This window comes from Onychostruthus taczanowskii, unplaced genomic scaffold (genome assembly GCF_017590055.1).
Source record: "Onychostruthus taczanowskii isolate IOZ18803 unplaced genomic scaffold, ASM1759005v1 scaffold88, whole genome shotgun sequence".
Lineage (NCBI taxonomy): Eukaryota > Metazoa > Chordata > Aves > Passeriformes > Passeridae > Onychostruthus > Onychostruthus taczanowskii.
In genome coordinates this window covers 2,114,069-2,141,567 of record NW_024506773.1, presented here as the reverse complement: position 1 = coordinate 2,141,567, position 27,499 = coordinate 2,114,069, and the positions used below count along the sequence as shown (strand labels likewise).

At 35.9% G+C, this 27,499-nt stretch overlaps 1 protein-coding gene across 1 annotated transcript in view; it reads right to left on the bottom strand.

The window, feature by feature from the left end:
• CNTNAP2 (contactin associated protein 2) overlaps positions 1–27,499 on the bottom strand; it is a 1,013,892-nt gene that overhangs the window by 317,816 nt on the left and 668,577 nt on the right. Inside the window, exon 12 of the mRNA XM_041425209.1 lies at positions 7,265–7,384. Coding sequence (XP_041281143.1) covers positions 7,265–7,384 — 120 coding nt within the window. The remainder of the gene's footprint in view (positions 1–7,264; positions 7,385–27,499) is intronic.

Here is a 27,499-nt window from a genome sequence, read left to right as displayed (position 1 = left end):
CACTGTACACTCACATTCTTACATAATCTATATTAATTCACTTATTAGGAAGTTCCTGGTAGGGAGACATAGGAGAATCATTCTGTAATCTCCTGCCTGCCTGGAGAAGCTGCATCAGCAGTACATTCCCTAAATGTGTAAGTACAGATCAAAATGGATATCTTCTGCAGCTTATTCATTGCCCAAGTAATTTCTTTTTATAACTTGCATTTCAGAGCATAAAAGAAAGCCTGAGAATTTTTAACAGCAATAGTGTCAACACAGTTTACCTGTGGGAAATTTATTTAGAAAATTATACATCAGGGTGGCAGCACTGCACCCTGAATGCTGGTTGGAAATTCTACAGTAGAATGAATCTCTTTCCACTCCTAGAAAGTGCCTGTAATTTTTTCATCACTTGTCTGTCTGTTTCAGAAATAAGTGAACTTAATATACCATTTGTGGTCTGTACAGGATTTGAGATATTTCCTTTTAACTAATCTGCCCTTTGAACATTTAGCTACATTGTTCCAGTCTCAGAGAAATTATCAACAGGAACAACATTCTGCACAGGTAAATGGTGTTCTTCCTAGTCCCACGGTCAGCAAGACAAGACAGTAGTAGTGATACCTTGTGAAGGCTGACCTAGAGCACAGGCTAGAGGCAGTTGAAGAATAAAGTAGGTGTTTATTTAAAGGCCTCAATGGATACACCTTGGGCAGCACAAGAGCCCAACCAGGGCTACACCCAAGATGAACCCAAAACGGCCGCAAAAATGTACCACTGGTCACAGTGCCACTCAGTTTTATAAGTTTTGGTCCATTAGCATATTGGAGTTAATTGTCCAATTATAGCTTTAGCTTATGAAGTCCCACCCTTGTTTATCTCTCTTCAATCCGCCATTGTTTATGCTCTTGGGCCTGAAATTAGGATCATTTGTCCTTGGTCCCCAGCTAGAGAAGGAATGGTTTTTTCTACCTACTCTGTGAAGAAAGCTTACTATCCCCTTATATGAAATTCCAAACTACACATTAAAGCAGTACAGAAACTGAAAAATATAAAAGCTAAAACCTGAGACATCAGTAGCAGTCAATAAAAAGCAGCCCTGGATAGGAATTGAGGAGAAGTTGGTCTTTGCACTGTTGATTAAGGACAAGGAAGCAGGAAGAGAGGAGCACATATAGGAAAGCGTTTATGTATACCACAAATCCCACAAGAACTTAGTGACTCACACCTTCCAAACTTTGAGGCAGTACAGCTAAAAGCCCACAGAAGCACAGAGCAGCTTTCCCAGTAATACAGGGAGTAGGCAAAACCACACACCTCACACCATCTATACCCCTCCCCCACAAACAACAGAAGAACTCTGAGAAAATATTATCATCACAATAAAATAAAGTTTGCAAAACACCTCTATCAACTCCCACTATTTCAGGGGTAATTTAACTGTCTAGCCTTAACTTGACCTTAATTTTCTGACCAAAAGCAATAATAAAAGTTCTACAGAAAACGCAAGTTTTGTTTGGCCTTTCAATAATATTCTCTACAGGAACAATTTTCTAGGGATAACTGAAGCATATCACTGGCCTGAAGCAGCTTGTGCCAAGTTCCTTACATCCCCAGTAGGGAACAAGTGTGTGGGAGTGAATCCAGAGCCAAATATTTGCTTCTAGCATTCACAGTAACAGTTTGAGGTAGATGGTACTCCTCATCATTTTATTCCAATCATCCCTTTTATCTGCTCCCCCAGTTATGGACATATTTCTTGAAATATAGGCTTGTGGGGTCCTGCAATGCACAGAATTCTAAAAAGGATTGTTGTATTCTAATTTCTGAGAGCTTGGTTTCTAACAAATGAGGAATATTTTCTGATTGCGGGTGATGTGAGCATTTTTTTGCTTCTCCTAGACCAAATAATTCAGCAAAACAAAGACTCTGCTTTATTTTCAACTAAGTCTGCTGTGTCACTCTCAAAAGCCAATTTGTTCTCCTGCTTTGAGGTCATTACACATTTAGTCATCTTATGCCTGACATAATTTGCTCCAACTTTGAGCATCTGAAATGCATTAAGATGATTACATGACATGATATACTTTTATTCATGTATATTCTTATATTATTCTTCAGATTTTGAAATGGGGCAGAAATAAAAAAAGGGAAGAATTACAGGGATGTAGTCAGACAGCCAGAAATGTTTCTATTGCCTGGTGGGTGACTTAAGAAGCCACCTTGTGTGTCAATGATAAGGCTTCTGAAAGAGAGCAAATCAAGAAATTTTGTCCTGAAGGCAGACTTCACATGATATTTTTTGGTTTATGTTTCAGATATTTTCTCAGCATTTGCAAACTGGGGTAGCTTTTCACTTTCTACACATGCACGGGTAACTGCAGAAAACATCTAGAGATATTCCAACATTATTTAGGCTCATGTGAATTTAACATAATTTATTTACTCAAACCCTAAAGTCATGGCATCACATTTTCATTATTAAACATTTTTGCTTAATGAAGTCACCAGGTGTTGATTCACAACCCCCCACCGCCGCCAAATTCTATGATTTTATATTATGAAGAGCCCTGAGATTATTGGAACCTTCATCTCTGTGTGGGGGCTGTTTCTATGGCAGTGTATGTTTAAGTTGTGAACATTATAAAAGATAAATAAAAACAATCTTTACAATCCCACGGCCCTTAATACCAGGCTGCAGTCCTTTACTCTAACATCCTTAAAAGCCTGACAATATGAAAAACTTGACATGCTGTCACAGAACACAGTAACAGACTGCTCTCACTCATTCCTTGCCATCTAGATAGTGGCTTTAAACAGTCAAACTCAAGTAACTGCGAAGCACAAGGGTGCCCAACAACATCAGTTTTTAGTGATAACCTGAGGCACACCCAACAAACCAAAGAGAAAAACATCCTGATTTATTTCACAAGGACCCCAGAGAGCAAGCTTCATCTAATCAAGGTGAGTCCAGGTAAAGGCTAATAATTACAGTCTGTCAACTGATAGAGGCTGAGTGGAAAGTTGTATCCAGATGGAAAAACAACCATGATCATTTTTGTAGCAAGCCAGTACAATGTTCCACAGCAAGGGGAAAAAATACACTAGCCAAATTTGTTGAGATACATTAAAGTACCACAACGAGCAAGAAAGCCAAACTTGACATAAAATAAAAATAACAACAACAAGAAAAGCTGATTAAAAATGAAAATATGTACCCATGAAACCTAGAATAAAAAGGACATGCCTTGTAAATAAGAGCAGATGAAAAATATAATCAATGAACCAAAGCTGAGATGCAGGATGCTTCAGCCAACTTGGCAGGCAAAGATGTAAACATAGTCTGCTCTCTTTCCAGGTTTCTCATGGGTTTATTATTTTACTCTGATGTTTGGAAGATGAACTCACCTTAGGAAGAAAATCTGCCATCAGAGTTGCTGCTATAGACATGATGCCCTGATGCTCCAAAGACTATTTTCTTCTTTCTCAGTACTTTCTCCCATTTCTTTTTTCACAGAGAATCTAGCTTGATGTGTCAAAACAACCAAAAAGAGTGTCCTAAACAAGTTGATAGTTACCCCCCACCTTTTTTTATTTTTTTTTCCCCTGTTTGTTTCTGCTCTTGTTTCATCTGCAAGGAAACAAGCTTGGATACCCTGCAACAACAGCCCCAATTGATTTCAAATATTTGTTCCTCTTTTTGCATCTCAAATGTAATTTTAACTTGCAAAAATGACAGACTATTAAAAAAGCCTCCCAAAACCCCTCTACAATGGAAAGAAAAGTGTATGAGATGATGTTAGAAATAAAATCTTCATTTCATATGTAAGAATTGAGACAATGAAGCTATTTTTCTTCCTGTTTTAGACAAGGGACTGAAATATTATTATAGAAAGCTTTCAGCAAAGAGATTACAGTAGATAAGGTCTCTGTAATCATCATTAAACAACTTTGCATTGCCCAATGACAAAATTTTGTTTATTTCCTTTAAATGTGTGTCAATTAATTCTATTATAGTTAACAACTAAAAAATATTAACTTCTTCCCTAAATCTTTACTTTATTGAATTACATTGCTCAACATTTTGTTTTAGATCTCTCTCTCTCTCTCTCTCTCTCTCTCTCTATATATATATATATATATATATATGCATGAATAAAGGTTCTGTCTGGTACCTTGGAAGTTCAGTAATGCAGTTCTCAGGTAAGAATTCTCATATGAGAGAACTGATTATATGGACATGAGCAATAGAATCAAACATTTACTGCTTCTAGGGCACTTTTCTTTAGGATGTAGTGATGGCACATTTACATTCATGCCATATGTTTCTACATATTTCATAGTATAAAACACTCCATTAACCCACTATTTACAGCGAGAAGAGAGAAAAGTCACAGGATACAACTGCTGTGGTTGTTTAATGTCTGCTCACAAAGTCATTCTAGTAAATATCACATGCGCCACTTCTGTTAAAAAAATGAAGAGGGTGACGGGAAGGAGGAGAGTGGGTAGTGAAGTCACCTCGTACATTTGACCTTAATGAGGCCGGCTATGAATACACATAATGATTTCTCAAACTGTTTGAAGATGAGCAGCTTGAGGCAAAGGAATTTTACTGGAAAGGAGATAGGCTAAGTACCACTCAAATGGAGCCATTATGCTTGCAGCTATTTGGATCCTGAAATGAGATAAAAGCTGCACCATGGAGGCATAAAGACTTCAGGACCAATAGAAATAATTAAATGACATATCTTCTGGTAAAATACATTATGAAACCTTTCTGTTCTACTTTGCATCAGTAGTCTAAGTGATGAACCACTAGAAAGAGCAGTCTATGATTTTCCTCTCCCCAGCTTAAAGCCTCAAGGAACTACAGGAGTGCTGATCTGCCTCTCCTGATGACATCCCTTACAGCCATTAAGATAAATAATTTGGCCCTTATGATCCCGCTGCATTGTTCCTCTACTTATTCCTCACTCTAAAAATTCTTGCAGGACAAATCTTAAGGTCTTAATAATCTTACTCATCTGACACTTTTCCCCATCCTCCTTGTACCAAACAGAGAAAAAGAGAAACATTAAAAATGGGAAGTAATAAATTTATTTCTTTTGTCTTTTTCAATGGGACTAAAACTAAATCTGTCAGAGAAAAAGGAAACAGGCCTAGAGATTCAGCAATATTAAACAGAGCATGGAATGAAGCTGCAATATACTCAAACTTCGCACAAAAAATTGTGGGATATTAAGATATTCTAACAAATACCTTAAAAGAGCAATTCTTTCTACTACAGCTGCTGCTCTAATGACAATTAAGGAGAAAACCTGAAAGGTCAAACTGGATATTGAGAGAGAAACCCTCCAACTTTGGAAAAAACAGTTTGAATACAGAGTCTAACTTTGTCTTGTGGACCTGCCTCTGAAAGAGAGTAAGACGACAGAGCTTTGAAAGAGTTCCCTGTTGACCTTAGCTACAAAAGAGGCTAAACTGAAAAGCAGTCGAATGGTTAAACATTGTGCCACAACACAGCATTGAGGAATACTTTTTCCATAAGTGTCTTAATTTGAAAAATTCCAACTTTTTACATCTAAATATTTCCAATACTGTTTTTCAAAAAAAAGAAAGGTGAAGTAAAACAAACTTCCTAAAATTTACACAGTTCCTACAGAAACTATTTGGAGAACTGCATAACATGAACAGCAATGCCCTAGATTTTGAAAAGCTATTTTCTTGCATCAGAAATAGATAGTTGGAATGTAACATCTCATCATCTTCATTCCACTATGAGGACATAAAATATAAATGCTTGGTTCCTCTTCACTGTCAGAATACAGCTCTGAGTACAACCTTTATTTGGAGAAGACAAAGACAAAAGAACTGGAAGGAGAAGCTTGGCTATTTCTTTGAAAATAGAGATGTTTGTAGAGGCCATTGACTGCTGCGGGGAGCACATGCAATTACATATTTCTGACTTTGCACTGTTGAATCACCAACACATCTTAGATACCAGAACAATTTTTAGTTACCACAGCAACATCTGTGAAGGGGGGTTCTTGTCATGACAGTTGCCAGCTTACTAAATTAAGACACACTAAATTTGGATATGGATTATGCCCAGAAATATGTCCAGACAGCTGTCTTCTGGACCACAATTTTCTCTCTCTTTTTTTTCTTTTTAATATTGTTTGTCACATTTGAGTATGCTAATGTTTTCTGATTATAGACTGTGTAGGTGAAATGCTGATATAATGATGAAATTATGAATTTGGTGGCTCCATATTTGTGATGCAGTATATTAAAGAGCTAAAGACATAATTTCACAACAAACAATTTCAGTGGCTTTTCAGGATATTGTCCTTGCCCCAGAAGGCTTACAGTCAAGTGAGAGTGATGCTTATTACCCAACATCTTGCTCCAGTAAAACTATACTACATTAATTGTGAAAGTAGTACATAGCTGTTAAACCACCTTGTTTTGCAAAGATTGATATTCACTTTTCCACCTTTGTGGACTTGCTTTTCCAGGGAATGGAACTAGAAAGTCTCACTTCACATTTTCAGTCATTAAGATGTTCTCTACTTGCTAATTTCACCTGAATGAAAGAAGGTGAATTTAAAATGTGCATTAGTATCTTGTGTAGTAATTTAATATAGAGATGCTTGTTTTACATAGTGGAAGAATAGGAACATTTAGATTTGGCTCTCAGACTGGAGAAGAAAATATAATTAAGGATCTTCATCAAAATAAAATATCACTACCTTCCCATATTATTTTTATTCATTTAGTACACTCCACATACCAATCAGTATAGCTAAATTTGTAGGTTACTTAGTTTTAAGTTCACAAAAAAAATTTTTTTCTATTTCCTGCCTGTGGTGGTAAGCTGCCTTCTGCAACACCCCATGAACAACAGATACTACTGAACTCCACTAGGTTATATATCTACAATAGCTTTGGTAAATGGCCATATCTATCAACTTTTCCTGTGTGTATCTTTTAAAATTTTTTTAAATGATGCAACACTTAGGATACGAAGACCTATTAACACTAATAGGTGCAATTCAAAAAGCTTATTAAAGGGAATAACTACTGCCTTGCTCAGTCAATCCTGAATAGTGACTGCAGATTTGGTGATCCCTGACGAAAAGCTCTTGGTAATTATTTTTCTTTTAACAAGAAATATGAAATATGAACAGCCTCTTTCTCCTAACTACATTTAAAAAGGCCCCAAAAAACAAATCCCCCCTTCAACCAACTTAATTAGTAAATAGAATGCAGTTACCTGTCATGTTGCAGTAAACTTTCAAAGGTCCCAGTGCCCCACTGCCATCTGGATCTATCCAGTAGTAATTTGAAGTTTTGCCCAAGTGTTTGTATGCTTCACAAGAGAGTTCATAAATAGCTGAAATGAAATAAAATAGAGCAATAAGAATAGTTGTAACATGGGGGAAAAAATTCTTAGGACAATTAATGGATCCTCTTTATATACAAAGAATTGTACCTCTGACATTAAAGCAATATCATCGAGGTTCACATAAACAAGCATCTTTCCAAAATTACAGAAGTGATTAAAAGCTTGCAGGACATAATTTCTGCTTTTGTAATGTGAGGAAAAGCCAGAATAGGAAGACAATTCTAATGGCTTGGGGAGAGAGAGGAAAATTCGTACTTTTTCAAGGGTATATTTAAACTGTTTTTAACAATGTAGTTCATAACTTTGTTTATATTCTTGTTTAAGTTTCTATTACTTCTATTGATACAACATACTTTTACTCTTAAGCTTTTTTTTCAAGAGATACTAAAAGAGCTTATGAGTTTTCACCCTGTATATTTTTAAATTGTTCGCATTTTATAACAACTCAGAATAATATTGAATTTCAAAATTGTGAAATTTCTCCCTGCCTACAATACCTGTCTCTACACAGCTATGCAACTACTCTATTAAATGCACACAGAAATAATTCTCTGGCCCAGCAAGGTCTGAAATGTCACAGTATTTGCTGGAATAATTAATTGATATAGCAGACAGGTTTGTTTCAGTTTTTCCTTGAATACTGCCTTCTATTTCAAGTAATAAAATTGTTTGTCAAAATGTATAATGAATAGCTCAGACATTATAAGAAGCATTGCAGATAGAACCTTCCCTAGTAATTCCCATATTTTCTTGCAAATGTAGAATTTTTGCAAAATCATGTGCATTAAATATGAAGAAATCATTTTATGCTAAGAAAAACTGACAATTTATAGACATTGTTTGTGTGTATATATGCATAAAAATGGTGAATTACATGGATATTTTCCTATACAATTCTTTAAAAATGAATGTGTAATGCTGTTTGTTTTTAAGGACCAGATGGCACAGCTTTTTTTGTTTGGAATCAATCAATCACCTGCTAAAAGAAATGAAATGTTTGTTTAACCAGACTTCATATCCACTCTAAAAATTCATCTAATTTGTTGGCAATTCTTGCAAGCAATCTCTTTGCTAGGACTGGCTTTATTTCAAATGTCCATAAGGACGAGCTGTTTTTCTGGGCTCTGATGATGATGAGTCTCTGATCACACACGCACATTTAAAGGCCTCTAACCAAATATCAAGACATGGGAAGGAAAGTGCAGTTAAAAAAAAAATCAAATTGTGATGTGGCAGAAATGCAAGGCTAAAGGTTCTTATCTATCTACAATTTCCTTGTGATGCTACAAGCGAGTGAATTTCCTGGAAAGTTTTATGTGCTCATTAGAGGATATAAAGTAAATTTTATACAAGTAGATGACACTTTAATTAAATTGCAAAACATTTCAAGCCATTTCCCCTTTCTCTGCAAACAAAGGTCAACATATTCTTCCATTATCAAGGAGACTCTGTGTCTGTTTTTAGGCACTTCATGCAGAATTCATGCAGAATTCATAATCTATTTTGTTCATAAGTGTTTCCCTCACTTTCTGCACACTGTCTTAAAAATGTCATGAAATACTAACTCCGTCAATGTATAATTGTTGTGACACCAACAGGCAAATTTCAATGGATGCACTCCAGGTCAAGTCAAGGAGAAAAGAAATATTGTTTGTGATGTTAATGAAGTTTTGTGTTTTCATTTTCTAAACTCTTTCAGAAAATCAGGGGAGATTTGTCTCTAGCAACCAGATCTTTATGCAAGGCCATATGATTTTTATCCAAATTTGCTGCCTTTGAAAATGCAAGCCAATTTTTGTACTGAAATACTGCTACAAATCAGAAAACAACATTAAAGAATGTTATATGGAATTCAAATGTTTTTTATAGAAAATTAGGGGTTTAGATATAACATCCTGCTTTCTGTTCTTCTAGAATGGGAGAAATAGAAAGTGGTATGTAGGTATAGTTTTATAGCACAGAAAAGGCTGCTTTTTAATAACTCAGCTTTGTTAAACTTCAACATTATGTTGAACACTAACTAATAAAAATTAAGATTGTTCTTCAAATGAAGGCAAAAGAATGGGATATTTTAAACAAATTCAACTTGTGAAAAGTGTTATGAGTGTGGGATAGTTTTCTGGGAGGTATTATGCATATGTATAGGATCCTAAAATTAAGGTTGGAAAAGACCTTTAAGATCAACATGTCCAACAATCAACCTATCACCACCACCATGTTCACTACTAAACCATGTCCTCAAGGTGCTGAATCTAGAGCTTATGTAGAAGAGTTCCAGGGATGATGACTTCACCACTTCCCTGGCAGTCTGTTCCAATGCTTCAGAACCCTTTCTGTGACTCTGAACCCCTCTGGCACAACTTGAGGCCATTTATGTAGATGCAGAAACATCTTAAAAATGGGTATTAATAAAAATGTAAAGACAGGCAACACTGCAGTGAGCAGAAAGAAAAATCACTTCACAGACACATAGGAACAAAGTGAAGGGACAAGTGAGTTTCACATACTGACAAAATAACGAGTAATTAAAGGTGCAATAGGAACAGCAGTAATGTTCCAGTGTATGAAGACAATTGATGAAGAAAAAGATATTATTGTTGACTTTGGATGGCAAAGGGTAGCCACTTTAAAAGAAAAGAAAAGAAAAAAGAATAAAGAACAACAGCAGCAAGCATCAGGCAGAAGGCAACTCTGAAGCAGAGCAAAGTAAGACATGATACCAAGATGTCGAAGTGGATGATGACATAGAAAGGAAGACAGCACAGGATCATTTTATCAGCCACTACTTGCTTTTGTAAGTGCTACACAAAAAGATCAGTAGTGTGAAAGAAAGAGAACAGGTGAAAATAGAAATTAGGAAACTCAAAGAAAATCTAGAGTAGATGAAAGGACGGACGTTTAAGGAATGCTGTTTTAGAAGTCACCCAAGCATGCTAAAACAGAGAAGAAAATGAACACAGAATACAAGGAAGTGACATGGCAGAATCAAAACTGCTTAAATGAGAAAACTGGTAAAGGTGACAATAAAAAAACCCAAAAGACGTTATTGAGCTGGAAAGACAAGAAAACAAAATGCAAGATTTGGATATAAAGTTTACAGTGTTCACATGCAAATTAGGAGAAATGGTTGCATATATCCACACACAGAGGAGGCAGAGGCAGAGAGGGAAGGGCTTTGTAGTGCTGATTCCATCTGGAAGATAGGAAAGAAAAATAAACAAACAAAAATGTGGGAGAACTGAGGACATAAGGGCAACAGATTTTTCTCTTCAAGCCAGTAGAAGTGAAATGCCAAAAATGTGTATTTGCTTTCTTGGTACCTGGTTCAAATACACAACATATGTAGTCTTAAAGGACTTCAGAATAGCTGTAAACCTCAAAATCTTCCAAGCTGAATGTAAAACTCACATGCACTCTGATGTCCAGAAAAGCTATTTCTAGCACAATAAATCCAGCTGTCAGTTTGTTAGGGTTTTTCAAAGGTCACTTATATTCTTTCTGAGGAGAATAGGGGGAAAAAAACCCCTCCCAACAAACAGATTCTTCACCCTTTACATGCTTTTGCCTTGCATCAAAAATTGTCTACGAGCTGCAGGAGGTGAAAACTTGGTCAGAACAGTGATAGAAGCTCTTAGAATGAGGAAGAAAGTATGTACAAAAAGAATCATAACTAGAAAGAGAAGAGCACCAAAAAATGCAATAGACTTTTTAAAGTTTAATCTCCTGAATAATACAGATCAAACTGAGATCACCAAATCCATTTCATGATAAAATTTGAAAGGGTTTTCTGTGTTCTAACATGAAGATAAAAAGTTTTAATACCATTAAAAAAAATAAAAAAACACTGTATCTTTCTGTGTAAAGCATCAAGCTTCTCTAAGCTTCTTGGTCTAGGCAGAAAACCCAGCCATTTTAATTAGATAACAAATGCAACTATGAATGCATTTTGAAGTTCACCATCAACTAAGCTAACATTAACAACAGTGGATTTAAATGAGCATGGCTTGAGGGCAAAAATATATTTTCTCAGAAAAGCTTGTTTAGGTAACTAGGCTAAGGAGGAACAGCCTAGAGTGAAACAAATACTAATGACAAACCTTGTAGCTGCACAGACTTTAAGAGCATTTTCATTGCTGCCTTTCTTCATGGGTTCTGAACTCCAAAGGGAATGTGGTGATGGATGGGGAAGTCAACATTTATTTCTGAGTTTTCAGGACCCTCTATTTTAAACATTAGAGGAAAAGAAAATAGTTCAGAAAAAAGTTTACAGACTAGTTTTTTTCCAGCTCAAGAATCTTAGTCAAAAGTTAGAAAGAATTGACACCTCTTAGATTTCAGTGGCTCTTAAGTGATTGAGGGAAGCAGATGTTCTCACTCCTGTTTTACTTGCTGACTGGTGTAAAGATCAAGGGATAGTCGTCCTGCACAGGTGGCACAGCTGCTGGCTATCTCCAAAAAGCAGAATAGCCGAATGGCAAAAAGGATTTAGAAACTCTGTGGCCCTATACAATGTTCCCATAAAATTTCATTAGCACCTTGGTGAACTACAGTTTTTCCATCACTCTGGGAAAAGGCAGCTTTAATTTTAGAGATGACAAACAGCCTCCTTTTATAAGTGCAAAGCTCATTATAAATAGATTACCTGGCATGACAGTCTGCACTATGTGGCTCAATGAATGTGTTGCAATATGTTTTGTTTCTGTCAGTGAATGTGGCTGCTGCAGGGAATACATGCCTTTAAACATCTGCTAATATAGGAGTGAATCTCAGCTTTACAGGAACATAGCAAAGGTGTAGATACAGAAAAATGGATGGAATTAAATGACAGCAAAAAGTGACAAAAAAGGGTAAGGCATCAGATCCACAAAGTCCATCTATGTCTCTCCAGGACTTTCAACTTGGAAAAATACTGAAAGCTAAACAGGCTATGAGGTGTTTGGATTTATGTAACTCAAACTGGTTTCAACTCTTGAGCCCTAAAAGCACAAGTATACAATGAAGGGGAAAAAAACTCCAAGCTTTCTCAAAAAATAGTGTACACTGAAATGTCATATCCAAAATTTATTTTAAAAGAATAAAATAAGATTTGTTGCTTTATTATAACAAATGTTCAGAAGATAACTGGAAAATGGAAAATGTTAAAAATAAAATTTTATGCATAAATACATGTACACTGTAAGTTCCTGCTCTGTCAGCAGAATTTTCTCTCTGTGCTCATCTACATTAAACCTATACTAGCCTTTTACACATTGCAATGCTATGTGGTGGAGAAATGAGGTCTTACAATTCTTTTAAGGTAAGTCAAAAGAACTAGATATTTCATCATAGTCAAAGCAAGTTATATATGAGAGAAAAATATCCTTCTGTATTCTGACAGAAAGAATACATAGAGCTGCTGGGTTGCTGTACTACCTAAGTATATGAAAAAAAAGTTGCACCAAAAGCCAACATGATGCAACACTGCTTCAATATTCCTGCTTTCTGTAGGACAATGTCTGTAATGACTGGAACCAAGGCTTATGTCTGCCAGTTTTTGCAAGTCTGGATTTAAAAAAGCCTGTAGTTTGGAACTCAACATTATAATGTCTAAGAACAAGAAAAGTAAAATAAATTTTAAAATTTATTCTCCAGTTATAGCTAACTTAAAATAAGAATATGTGCTGTTAAAGTCAGATAAAAATAAGTGTGAACAAGTATCAACTTTTACATCTCACACTGTGAGAAGTCACCTTTTCAGATATGACTTTGAGAAGAAATGTTTTCTGATGTAGCATTTACCAGGTTCCCAAATATTAGGGTGCCCTTGTTCCTTTGTTATTGGAAAAGAAAATGTGCTTGAAACTTCCACTGAACATTCCTGGCTTTGCTGTCTCCACCTTTCTAGGCTGCCAGTTTACAGAACCTCAATCCCTTCAGCTGTGAGAGCTGAAGTCAAAAATTAACCACAAATCAAAACCCAAGGACAATGACCCACTACCAGCATCCAAAAAAACTCATTAGGCAAACAGAGACAGAAGGAGGAAATAAAAACAAAGGAAGAAAACACCACAATTCTGATAAAGAATTGTGTATGTATCTAAAATTCTTTGGGTTATTTGAATACATTTCTACTTATCATTCTAAGTGTATGAACACTCATCTGAAAAAGAGCTCCAAAACATTAAAAATTCCTAACAGAATCTGATCCTGCACAGACAAGGTTCTAAGGTAACCAAGACCTTTGTTTTAGGATTCTTTTCTTGTAATTTTTACTTACTACACAATAATCTTAATGTAAACAACCAAAAGGTAATGAAACACCTGGTTTGCTTTCTGCATACTGCCAAAGACCCCTTTAAAAGGGTCTTTCTTGATTAAAAAGTATCTTGAAAACATTTGCTAAAATAACACCCTCTCCTAAATAAAAGGTGGCAGTGATAGAAAGATAAAATCCTAACTAGAAAAAACATTTGTCTTGCAACCCCAGCAGTAGTTCCTCATGTTAAATTTATGATGGACTCTTAGAGAGAGCAAGTTCTCCATGACCAGAAGGTGGACCACCACAAGCCACACACTAAATATCAGGTACTTGCAGCTAGGATGCCCCTGTAAAATTAGGTTACCTTGATGAGGAAAAGCACAGGAAGCAGCACTTTCAGCAAAACATACAGCTCTAGCAGGACAAAGCTGTAAGACCTTCAAGGCTGCTGGCCCTCTCAGTGCAGGAAGCAGCTGTGGCTGCTCACAGCATGCTCACCTGGACAGGCCAGAGCAGTATAGGAATAGGCCAGCACACCCAGCTGGCTGCAATACTGAATTTCTGTGCCCAGTCTGTGAGCACTTGGAAATTACACCTGGATGTGCCAGCAACTGCAGTGAAGTTCATGTGCAGGAATAAAACTTGGCTTCTCAATGAGCTGCAGCTTTATGCACATCCTAAATATGGTGTGTACACAAACTGGACATAAAAAGATTAATTTTTATGTCTGAAATGGATCTACCGTGATGCCTAAGGGAACTCCAGAAATTTCTTTCTGAAAAAATACAGCTCCTCTAGATGCAGTTACAGTTCATTCAGTTACAATCAAATTACTTTCCAGGTAAAAAACAAGAACTAAGAAAGTGTCCAAATGTGACATGCCCTTGCCATTGCAATATCACCTCATTATTAAAGACAGTGGAAAACAGAAAACCTGCCTTTCCAGACTTCATGTATAACTGAAAATTTGAGTAAAATAAAACCTCTAAAGCCCTGAGTGTAATAACAATTTCTGTGCTCATGTTGCATCTGCAAGAAAACTAATTTACTCTGTTTCTAAAGAAATGTTGCTATACATGAACAGTACTCAGAAAAAAACGCCATTTTCACATATAAGTGCCATTAGGCAATTGGAAAGTTTCACTGTATATAAGAGAATTCGAGAAAATTAGAAGGCATCATGAACAAGTCCATCAAATTGCAGATATGCTTTAGCCCATGCTTTAGCCACTGATTTTTCAGTTGTGGTAAAACTCAGATCGAGCACAATTTTCAGCCATGACTAGGTTGCCTCAGCCAGAAGTTGAACTGAGCTTCTGCAGTCCCAGAAATACAAGCAAAAACAACCCCAGGCATCTTTAAATACCTTCCCAGTGAAACTGAGATTTGTTTTTTCCAGGTTACCATCATTTTAGGGGCCCTTGGTTTACTCTCACAGCTAGCTGGGGCAAGAACATGAATTCTAAGAACTCAAAGTTTCATCCTTTCACTGTCATCACATGACATTAACAAGAGTTTTTTCCATACCACACAACAATTTTACTCATGACAGTTCTTATACAAAGTTAACGTAAAGCCCAAGACTTCAATTCTGTTACCCTCTACATCCCATTAAATAAATACTCCATCATTCTACAAGATTATTCCTGGAAAAGGTAGTTCAGTTACTCAAACTATATTTGAAGAAATAAGTGCTGAGATAAAAAGCAGAACAATGTTGTGGTCATAATTAGTATAACAACAGAATCACATGGCTGTTGTGAACCTCAAAGATAATCTAATCCACCTCCCAAAAAATCTCAATTACATCCATGTAACGTTCCTGACACAGTCTGGTATAAAATGATGTAAATTCCTTGACACACCAAGACATCCTAGAGCTCCACCATCACTTCAGTATCAGCATTTGTTCAATTCTCTACACTGTAGGGCTGTTCTGCTGCAACTTAAACTTATAATTTCTCTTTTTATCCACCATGAATTTGGAGGATAAGTTACTGCACTCCTCCTTGCAACCATCTTTTGTCTATTTGCCCACACAAATCTTTTCTCTACATTAAAATGGCCGAGTTTGTTCATTTTGATCACTGGGTGCTATATTGTTTTCTCTCTTCTCTGGATTCTCCATTTTTTTCATGAAGCTTACATATGAAAATGGCAAATAGCCAGCACAACCAGATTAATTTGCACATTCCACAATTTTTACTTCAGTTAATTCAACCCTAAATGATGTTTTCTTTATTCACAGAATCATAAGCAATGAACTACAAGGCAAATCAGCTATCAATAACCATCACTTCTACAAAACTGAATTAAAAAAATGAAACACAAGTCAGCAGTTTTCCTCAACCATTTCTTCTACAATTGGTTAATGACCCCAAGCATAGGCCTTCCCAATGCTTAGTAGCTTTGCGACTCAAAATCCCTAACATAGCTTCCCAAAGGAGAAACATTCTTATATTTTGCATATTTACAGAATAGTATACATCTAGTATTATATGCATATGAATCCTAGAAATAAACTATAGAAATAAAAAATATAGTATAAATAGCACAGTTGTTGGGGTTTTTTTTGTATTTAATAGGGACGGTAAAACCAACAGAGGTAATTTTAGTGCTTTTTATCTGGTTTAGTCTTCATATCTGTCCATGGCTGCACTGGCTCTCATGCCACTAAAACTTTCCAAAAGCAAAGCTCCATTGTGACTGCACATAAACTTTCTTCACACTGCCATTGATCTAAGCTTCAGCCTTCTAAAATCTTCTATATCTTCCTCATATGCTCTCTCTGCCTTCTACTGTGAACTAATAAACTCATAAAGTGTTCTCGCCATTAGCACAATATCCAAATATGCCCCATAGAAGCAGAAATTAAATTAAAAGCAGTAAAAATAAAAATAAGATATATGGAAATTTGCAGATTTTGTGTCAAGTTTACTCTAGGCTCAGCTTTGTCAGTGATAAACATGACAATTACCATTGTGGTAAAAAAGGGAGCAAAATGAAGGCTTTGCCATCAGAGTGAGAAAGAGAACACAAGTTTATTTGCCACTGGGATAATAAGGAAAATTACTGCTATAGGGGTGAAAACTGCAATTTGAGCTACTACACAGTAGCTCAACCCTGGAATTTGCTACTAATACAGAAAAAGCCAAGCCATTAATGGCAAAATGAAAGGTGCTTCTGTTCTCTCTCAACTTTGTTCTTTACTTTGGGCTGGTAGAGGGAAGGAAGAGAGAAATTAATTTAAATACAAATAGCTGAACCAAAATGGATTTTTAAACAAATATAGCAGTGATTTTAAATTACAAGCCATAGATTAGACAATTAGCATCTTTGTAACAGTGTCAGCCTACAGACATCACAAGAAAGTATAATTAGACACCAATTTTTAACAAGATACTTCTGTGATTTATGTTTTGCAAGGATGCACAGACACAAAATACCCAACAAATAAAAAAAAAAACCCCAAAAAACAAAACCCAATCATGGGTATAGGGACTGAACAAAAATTTCTATCCTGTTCAGAATAGAAATTGCAGAATTTCATTTTAAATCTGGATAGTGTTGCACATTTGTGTAGTTGTAACTCATTCCTGGGCCCTGCATCTGAGAGAGAGGATTGTCAGAAAAACCCAGATATTCACCATACTCGTGTTGATCTTACGCTGGGCTCAGCCACAGAAAGCTTCAGAGCTACCTGGAGCTTGTTTGAGTCTTCTCCAGCTGGGAACACTGCCAATACCATCTTGTTTCCTTCTTTTTCATATCCCTCTCTTCCATGCAAAAAGTCTTCAAGGTCAGTATAAAAACAAATTTTGAAAAAAAATCTATATCCTCAAAGAAAAAGTAGAGTTCTACTCCAGTTCTCATTTACTTTGCATTGGCAGAGTAATGGAAAAGAGAAGAGACAAGGGCCAAAACTTGGCTTTACAATTTCCTGTCTGTGTGATACAAATCCTTAGTTACTCTCAACAGTGAACACAGACAGAAAAGTGAAAAACCTCAGGAAATTATACCAGGGCCAAAGCAGGGGCTATAACACCAGTAAAGTCAGGTCAAAGACACAAATTATCTGGAATCTTATTTTAAAACAAGCTATCTGTAAGTGGTTACAAATAGCAAAGACACTGAATAAACCAAAGTATTCACACTGAATAAACCAAAGTATTCTCCGTCATTAAGTACATACTGGTTATTTTCTGCCACGGATATCAGAGCATTTGATCTCTTTTCAGACCTGAACATCCTAATCAATGTTAAATAATGCTCAGATGAACATGGAGATATTCTCATTACCCAGCTTTGAAAGAGACAATAGTGATAGTTTCTGTTTGTTCACAAATATTAGTGTTCCCAAAATTCATTACACACATGTTCATTTATAGGACTGTAATCCAGTTTTATTTTTACCAGTCTCAATATTTGCAGTTCTCACCATTTCCTGCCCCTTTTATTTCTTTTCCCCACCCCAGATGTTTTTTGCATCCAACCTTCTCATAACCAGCAATCCTATGAAGGAAATTATGGTACCTTTCTTGGCTGTATTTACTGAATGCAGGCTGTAAATACAGTAAATACAAGCCATATTTACTTGTTATTGGAAAAAGCCATATTTACAAGTTATTGGAAAAAAATCCCAAACAAACCAACAACTAGTTAAATAAAATTTCTTAAAAATTTCAATTAAAAAACTTATGTTAGAAAAAACCTCAAACACTAAACCACAGAACAGACACCTAACCAAATAGTGGGTTTTTCAGCAGAGCTGAGCACGTATTTCTATGAACAACAATGAACTATAACATTATGAAAGCAAATCCTCACATCAGCATTTACATTATCTCAATCAAAATGTCCTCTATCAACATGACACCAATTTAGAGGGAATGCATCATGTTTGTCATTTCCATTAATCACAAAGCAACTTGTACTGCCAACAGAATTCAACCTTTTTAACTGACATAAAACTATCAGAACAAACATCTGCTCCAAATCCCCTTTTTTTCATTCTTTCCCTTCAATGCTTTCAAATGGAAACGACTGGGTCCTGGCAACTTCCTAGAAATCACTTTTACATCGTTTTCACATAATGGATGAGCTGTGAAATTAGTGGGATGTTAGATGGGTATCTTGGGGGCTGCCCTGGTTGGCACACACTTTACTTTGTCAGTATTTGTTTCAATAGCAGCACTGTAGAGTATTAATTTAGACTATTTACTGAGGGGATGAGAATATAGAGGAAGTTTTAGGTTCTGAGAAAATATGCCCACCTGCACACCTACAGAGGAGCTCAGAAAACCAATGGCAGGGCAGAAGCCAGAATAATACCCTGCCAGGCTGCTCCCAGGCCCACCACAGGAGCCATCAAACCATTCAAGCCCGTCTGACTCAAATAAAGGATGCGCACAAGTAACAAAAATCCTGTCTGAGGCTGTCACAGCACAGCCTCAAAAACCTTTCAGACCAAGGGAGTTTCTGCTTTGAAAGGTGACCAAGAGTTTCTGCCATGCATCATGGGATGCATGGAAAACGCAGCTCAGGATTGCACGGACTTATAGGGTATTTAGGGATGGAACTAAAGGCAGGAAAAAGCAGGGGGCTACACATTTTGGAGAAGGAAAAAGGTGCAGAGAAAAAAGAGGGGTAAGTATAAATAGTGGTGTGGTAAGTATGCTTGCCTGGTTGTGTCCTGCATCTGATCAGCACAGTCTATTCTGCTTTCTTGTTAAATTCCTTTCCAAATCTTTCCTGGGCATGGTGCTCCTGTGTGCACACATGTGTGAGTATGTGGCTGTGACGACAGACTGAGGAGGAAAATATTTAGAGCAATGATTAGAGAAATAATGATGGAAGGGGGAAACAAACTGTTGAACTTGATAGGAAAGCACAAAGAAATTGAGAAACCTTAAAATGGGAGGGACAGAAGAGGGCTTGAAAAGGAGAGGAGTAGTTAAGAATTTCAGAAAGACATATCTCAGTTAGCCTGAGCATGAATCTGAGAAATGCAGTAAGATTTGTCATGCTCTGGAGTAGCAGTAGAAAATTAAAAGAAAAAAAAAAAAAGGTAGTCACAAACAACACATTATTTTTTCCTCTCTCTTTTAGAGCATCTATTAGCTCCTTCTGAACCTAAAAGTATACTGAAAACATATAATATAAAATACAGCAACCACAGACAGAAGTAAATTTAAAGTTTTATACACAAGTGGTTAGGCCATTAGTGAATAGGGATGGGTTGAATGAGCTGGTGTAAAAGCTACATAGGGATACATGAACTTAAAAATTTGCAAGATGACAGTTAAAGAAAGACAATGCTTCCAGTAAAATAAAATCAATACTGCTAGATATGCAGTTAAGTATCTATAAGTAGTAAAGGCTTCTACTGAGAAAATGAGAAACTACAAAGTCCACACATTTCAGTAGTTTTGCTAATATTAGCAAACTGTATTTGCATTCATGAAACAATAGTGATTTCCATGTTTTTGTAAAGTTATGTAAACATAGATGATTCCTCTGGCTTCAGAAAAATATTTAAAGAATTCCAGTAACCTGTCATTACTTCTGCTAAGAGACTTGTCCAGCCAAGAGAACTATTGGCTGTCCTAACTAAGGTGAAATTTTAAAGTGATAGTTATGGACCATGACTGATACTGAGCATCTGCTTTTGCTAACAGACTTCGTTCCTAAAACTTTCCCTGCTTTATCTCCAATTTAAATTAAAACACACTGGAATGGAGAATAAAACTCAAAACCCCCTCCAGACTAAGACTACAAAGAAGCATTACAGTTCTTACCCTTGAATGAAAAGGGTTAATGTAGACATTTGATTCCTAAGGAAGATATTTACAGGTGCAATACATTTATGCTGCAGAATAGCAAAAGAAATATTATAATGATGTTCAAGAAAGGTGGTGTCCATCAACAAGAACCAAACTCAATCAGAACCCCCACCATGTGGAACACATATCATTCACATGGAAGTATCATAAGAGAACTAATAATAATTATTCTTTATGTTTATTTACTGCAGAAGCCATACAATTACTCTTAAAACATTGTTATACTGGTTATTAAGACAAAATATGGTGTAGAATGGACAAGAAGTATCTCAGGGTTTCGCTCCATTTTTTCTTCAATCCACAATATTATGAGATTGATCATACAACCCTCAAGACATTGGAAAATTAATTGTAAATATAGAATTTATCAAGTCTTTCTGCACTAGGCGATGTACATAAAAATGCTACAAACTGTGGATAATGCATATTCACTGCTTATCCATTGGTGCATAGTGTCTTTTAATAGCAAGCCTAATTATACCAATTATGTTCCTCTATTTTGAATTCTTAAAAAACTTTTTAAAGAACAATTTCATGTGGACAGATAAAAATATGTCTACATGCATATGTGAAGAAATTCTCATTTATTTGACTATGGTACATCTTTAACAATTGATATTTGCATTCATTTCATTCTTTCACATCTGAAAAAATAGGATTAGAGTGACTTCAAAACATGTTTTTTCTGTCTAATGGCTGTCAAGGGGATTTTAATATCAGCACCTTAAAAAACTTTAATTGCAAAAAAGCATTAACAGTGAAGTATGCAATATGTTAGATTTTCTTAATGGAAAAGTTTAAGAAAAAGCTAATTAATTCTGAAGTCTTTATTTGCAGAGTTGTTTTCTGGCTATGAATTAATTCTGACTTTGATTTTATGGTATAAATGAGCTGCTTTAAAGTTATCTGTTGTTAATTACATGTTCTCTTTTAACTGTCCCTTGGAAACAATATTTGGTTGTGCATTGTGAACAACAATAGAGAATGGTTACAGTAGCCTGCAAAAAATTCAGCTAATATCCAAGTTTTCTCAAAAGCAGGCTGCAATTCAGGAATGTTACTTAGGTAGTTTCACAAGAGTTAGCTACAAATTAATTAAGTGCTCTGATTAGACCCTGACTTATACAGTTCTTCTGCTTTATCCCACCTGATAGAAGTTTAGTTTCAAAATTCATAACACTTGATTCTATATATAACTATACAAACTATACAACTATACAAACAGCTAAAACCTGAAGTCCTCTTTCAACCCTTAGAGTCTCTCTCAAACCTCACCTGGTAGAGTTATTTCCAGCTGATTTTTTAATTTCACCATAATTACTGCTGGTTGATTATTCATATTCTGCTTTGCATCCTAATGTTAATTTTCTCCACTTTACCTTCACCAAATACTCCTGGTGCTATTTCACATATTGGAACCTTCTGCCCTGACACAGACCACAACCATTTACTTAAAATAAAAATGCAAGTTGCTACCAATTTATTACACATTCTGCATTTCGTGAACACCTCGTGCAGAACAACTCTCAGCTCAGTCCATAATAAATTAGTAGTAGAAGAACTATAGTTTATAACACTGAAACTAAGAACAGTCTGATTTTTAAACAAATATTGGGGTTCAAAACCAAAAACTGCAATGTGCTCAAACAAGAAAAAACCAAAAAAACCCTAACAGATAAAGTAACTGTCTTTTTCAGTTTTGCAGGAATAGATGAAAAATGCAACAATTTTGGGCTTATATGTTACATGTGAAAAATTACTAAAGACTAAAATAAAAACTTCAGTCTTCTTTTTAATCTAGATTTTAATAAAAACATGTAATTTAATAGAGTATTCTACATTTGAAAAGACATGCATAATGTTAAATCCTTTGAAAACACATAATAAAAAAATATGAATCCACAAGGACAATTATAAATTATGATGACAATTTCTTTGAAAAGTATTATTGAAAAAAAGATTAGCCTCCTTAGAAAAGTAGCATATTGATTATACGATCCTTTTAATAAACCACTGTAAACAGAAGTCCTTATAAACAGGCTTTGAGAATCTTTATTCTCAAAGGAAACAAACATCTGAGAAATAAGGTTTTGCAGAGCATGTATCACATTTCAACATTTGATTACTTCAGATACAGAGTGTGCAAGAGGAGGAGAAAAATAAACTGACAGCGACATAACTGGCAGAGAACAGTCAGTAGTTGAAAGTGCTTTCTCAGGATAAGAGCTGAAGGAAACAAAAGCCTCTTTCTAGAGATTTCAGAAATTTTAGCTTATTTTTCACCCCCTCTTTTTCCAAGATCAGCATTACTCATACATACTCATTACATGCATACTGCTGAGTTTGAATGTGGAATTATTCACCTTCTGGAAACTACTTAGACTCTGGTCTCAAGTAAGTCCCAAATCAGGGACTCAAAGGAGCAATTAAAAAAAACCATGGGCTTCATCCGGGACACCCAAACAACAGCTCACAACAGGATGAGGTTGTAGGGTGAGGAACAGCATCTTATTCTTACAGGATCTAGTACAAATCAGTCTTTAATATCAGTGCTAGAAGAGCTGATGACCTTTTTCTCACCACTGTGCCCAGTGTTAATTTCATAAATACTTCCTCTAGCCCCAGTCTCCTCAAATCAAGCAGCCCTGTCTAAATAATTCTTATCATTTCTCCAACCTCACTTTCCTCAGAATAACTTTACATTTCACCTCCCTACAAAGCTCCTCATTCCCATTAGTGCATCCCAGAGGTGCTGTCCTCCCTCAGCCCAGATGAGGCAAATTATGCCCAACACATGATGGGGGCAATGGAAGCAACTCAGATTTTGCCCAACTGAAAACTCCTCTGATGTTTTTAAAAGTAAGCAGTCTGGCTTCTCAGTATTATTTTTCCTTCTTCCTTTCACATAATTCAAGCAATCTATCTGCTATGAGCAAGTTTAATCAGCATTGTGGAGTCCCACTGCATGCCTTGAATGTCAGCTTTCCACTGCAAAAACTCAACCCAGAATGTTCTGTTGTTGTTTCATATGTTTGTACGTTTTGTATGCTTTTGTTCTGCTCTATGCTGTCTGGTGTTTTCTTTCTACAAGTTTACTAATGGAAATTCTTCATTTGCTACTGGGAAATCATTCAGACTTGTGCTACCTGTTCACTCATATGGGTGCTGGACTTGTGCTAAATCTCACTAAAATCAGATACTTGTATATCCACAAATCTGCAGCATACATCATTGTTCTACTTTCTGCAAAAGGGCCAGTTTTGGAATCCATGATTTGTTTATGCAAAATGCTGCTAAACTAAGTGATTTAAACATCAAGCTTCACTGGCAAAGATTCAGAAATATCAAGGTGATAGTTCGTAACAGCCCTGCACATAAATGCCCACAGGACAACTGAACAGGAAATGGTTTTATGCCAAGCCTTCTCAAAATATAAGGTATTTCTGATTACATTGTATCTTCTACTTCAAGTGTATTAAAAAGTAACATTCTTCCTGTCTTTGTGTTAGAACATCCTTTCACAAGAATATCACATGTATCACAGTTGCTGATCATGGAGGTATTTATAGAATTTTTCTTGATAAAATAATGCTTTAATATGCTTATGAAACTGCAAAGTATCTGCTTTCTCTAGTAAATCAGTTTGCTATCACAAAGATAACAATGTTATTCTTGTAATTCCTCTAGCCTCCAGTGAAATGGAAACCCATGCTCTTCTTTGAGATGACTAGAAAAATTATGGAGTTCATTTATTTCTTTCCCCTGAAGTAAATTTCAGAGCATTGTTTTGCCAAATTATGTATTTATTTTCTCACTATTTCCCAAACTGCTGACAGGAGAACACCCCTGCCATGACCTTCTTTCCTATCTAGACTCTGAATGCATAGCCCACTGTTCTGGGTTGCCCTCCTGTTTACAGGAAAATCAGAAATTACAAACTTCCTGATGGAAGTCTTGATGAAGACCTGAGCCTATGCAGATTAAATTTGTGTTGATGACTATTACTTTTGGCAATAGCCAGCAATGAGAATTATCACAGCTTTTACAAGGTATCTTACTCATTCTTACTCAAAGTGTGTTTCTAGAAAATATTAAACTCATTATTAAAGTAATATTCTGTTTTAGGGAGGTAGTCAATATTGCTTGGAAAAATATCAATGACCATTAGGTTCCAGTGATATTTATTGTACTTATCATTTCAAGAGAAATTTTAAGAGTCATTAGCTTTGAATCAAGTTCCAAAGCATAGGATAACATTTATTTCCAACAAGCTGGGAGAAGACAGAGAATTCAGAGGTCAAGCTCCCTTACATGGAAACTAAGAATCACTACATTGTTTCCAATATTATTTTTGGAAAAAACCTTACAGCAAACTACCAATCTAAAAATGTAAATATCCCATATGTTCTTTCTCAGCAGATTGCATTCTCTGTATATTCTGATCCAATTAGTGTCTCTTCTAGGGGCAGGAGTAGATAAGATTGTATTTCTCCTACTGTCTTACACAACTAACAGTCAGCAGATGTGATCTGGATGCTAGTCCCTCCTATGGGCTAACTGAAGGTTTTTAAGAAAACCTTTTCCTGTGTCTGGTATTCTTAAAGGAATCTGTACAGCTGCAAAAGCAAGGACAGTGTTTGAACATTAAATTAAAGAAAAATAACTTGATCAGGGAGAACATGTCTTCCATAAGAGAATCTGAAGAGATCTTATAGCAACTTCCTGTCCCCAAAGAAGCCTACAAGGGAGCTGGAGAGTGACTTCTTACAAGAACATGTAGTATTAAGAAAAGGGAGAATGGTTTTAAACTGAAAGAGGGCAGGCTTAGACTGGATATTAGGAAAACATTCTTTACTGTGAGGATTGTGAGGCACTGGAACAGCTTGCCCACAGAAGATATGGATGTCCCATCCCTAGAGGTGTTCAAGACCAGCGTGGAAGGGTCTCTGAAAAACTTGGTCTAGTGAAATGTGGCCTTGTCAGTGGCACAGGGGGTGGAGCTAGATGATCTTTATAGTCTCTTCCAATCCAAACAATTCTATGATTCTATGACCTTTAAGATTAACCTTTTAGGTGAAAATTGAATATTTTTGTTAATTAAGATCATTAGGAGAAGGCAAATATCATCAAATAAGGTGCTTCTGTCTTTTTCCCAAATCTAACTAAATTTATGCAGGAAGTGGAAGGTAGATGCATCACCATCATGGTAAATTCTGTAAGTCCTTTCTTGTGTTTAGCTGAAATGCAGCTTCTAGAGTGCTTTGACCTATATTATAAAAAAAAAAACTCAGAAAAAGAAGATTGAATCATCATCAGTTACCACAATACAAAATTTTTTAAATTATACCACCCTATTTTAAAGAATCTGCAAACAGCAGGAATAATATTAGAACATAAAACTAGATAAATAAACTGGTGCAAAGTGACAGAGATGAGAAGTAATCAGGAAAATGAGCTCCTGTTCTCTAAGGTTCCAGGAACCATTTACTAATAAACTCTAGAAAAGTATTGGTCTAAGAACTCTGCATGAATAGGCCAGCATTTGGCAGGCTGCAAAAGTTAATACTATTAACAGGGCTTAAAATAGAGGTAATACAATAAAGCTAGTAAGGATGATACTTGCAGATAATTATAACTCAATTTTTAAATAATTTTGTAAATGTTGCATCACTGTAAATCATTACTTTTGAGTAAATACATTCATTTATCTTTCAATCTTGCCTCATGGTAAAATCAATGCTCTGGTCTGATATTTCCTGTGCCAAAGCACTTCGTTGGGCATGAATATCCCTTAGCTGAAAGGAATCTGGTAGATTCCTAGGGTATTTAATATGCAGTGAGAAGTACAACTTTCCAGTACTTTTCGTTAATTTGCCATTGGGCTCGAGGGATCCAGCTGTAGATGGATGAAACAAATTATCATTTCCTCTGAATGGTAGCTTAAGCTGCTGAGAAATAACATGAGAATGGACACAGATCTTGGAGATTTTGGTGTTTCTCTGAGAGGTGAAGAACCTTCCTGTAACAGTGTCATATTTCAAGAAGGAAATTATTTCATAATATTAAAATAGAAAACAAGTGTAATTGATTTACACAGTTGCAGAAGTAAAGTTTTTATTTCAGATTTAATTGTTTGGAACTTTTCTTTCTCTATCTATTTATTTTTGGTTTATAGTCCCCACTATGTCTCATTCCCCGAATACCTATTTCTCCCTATCTCTAGACCAACTGTTGTTTTCACTATCATACGATATTTTATGGCCAGACCTGTGTGAAACAAAGTCATTGTGATTCATAAGGTTTTCATGCAAACCTTTTTCACTTCAAGGAGTTCATCCCTTGAGTTTTTCTTTGAGTTTCAACTTCAAAGGAACCTAAAACTGCAATCTGAAATCCAGTCAAGGCTGCAAAGCTTTGCCTTGTTTCAGGTCAAGAGCTCAGGAAAATGTTGAATTATCTGACCAAAGCAAAATCAATTCACTGAAAAAATCCCTCCCGTAATGCAGAATTATCTTGTTCCTTTTAGTTCAGCATAACTCAAACTCATTAAAAATCAACTACAGTTACAATCCCCACTAACACAGTCTTGACTCCAACCTCTTTGAGAAATGCTGTTATACTCCCCACAAAAGCATCCATTGAGAAGAGAAAAACATATTTTACTGCGGCATATAATAGAGTTTGCTTTGTAAAATAATATTATCTTTAAGTAAAATGGTACTGAATAAGTGCTATCTGCTCTTAAACACTTTCCAGCTCCACAGAATCACAACACTTGCTATATTTTTCATGAAATCTGCAATGCTGTTTAAAATCACTTACAGCTATTTTTATACCACACAACAGTTATCATTCTAACTTCCCCCCTTCCCCAGCATATCTTTCATCCTGCTACTGCCACAAACTTTAGAATTCAAAAGCAAAAGGCAGCCAACTAAGTGTGTCTGAATATACACACACACTCTGCACAAGTAGAAAAGGAAAGTCAGGTCAGCATCAGTGCAGTAGACCTCAGTCCCAGAC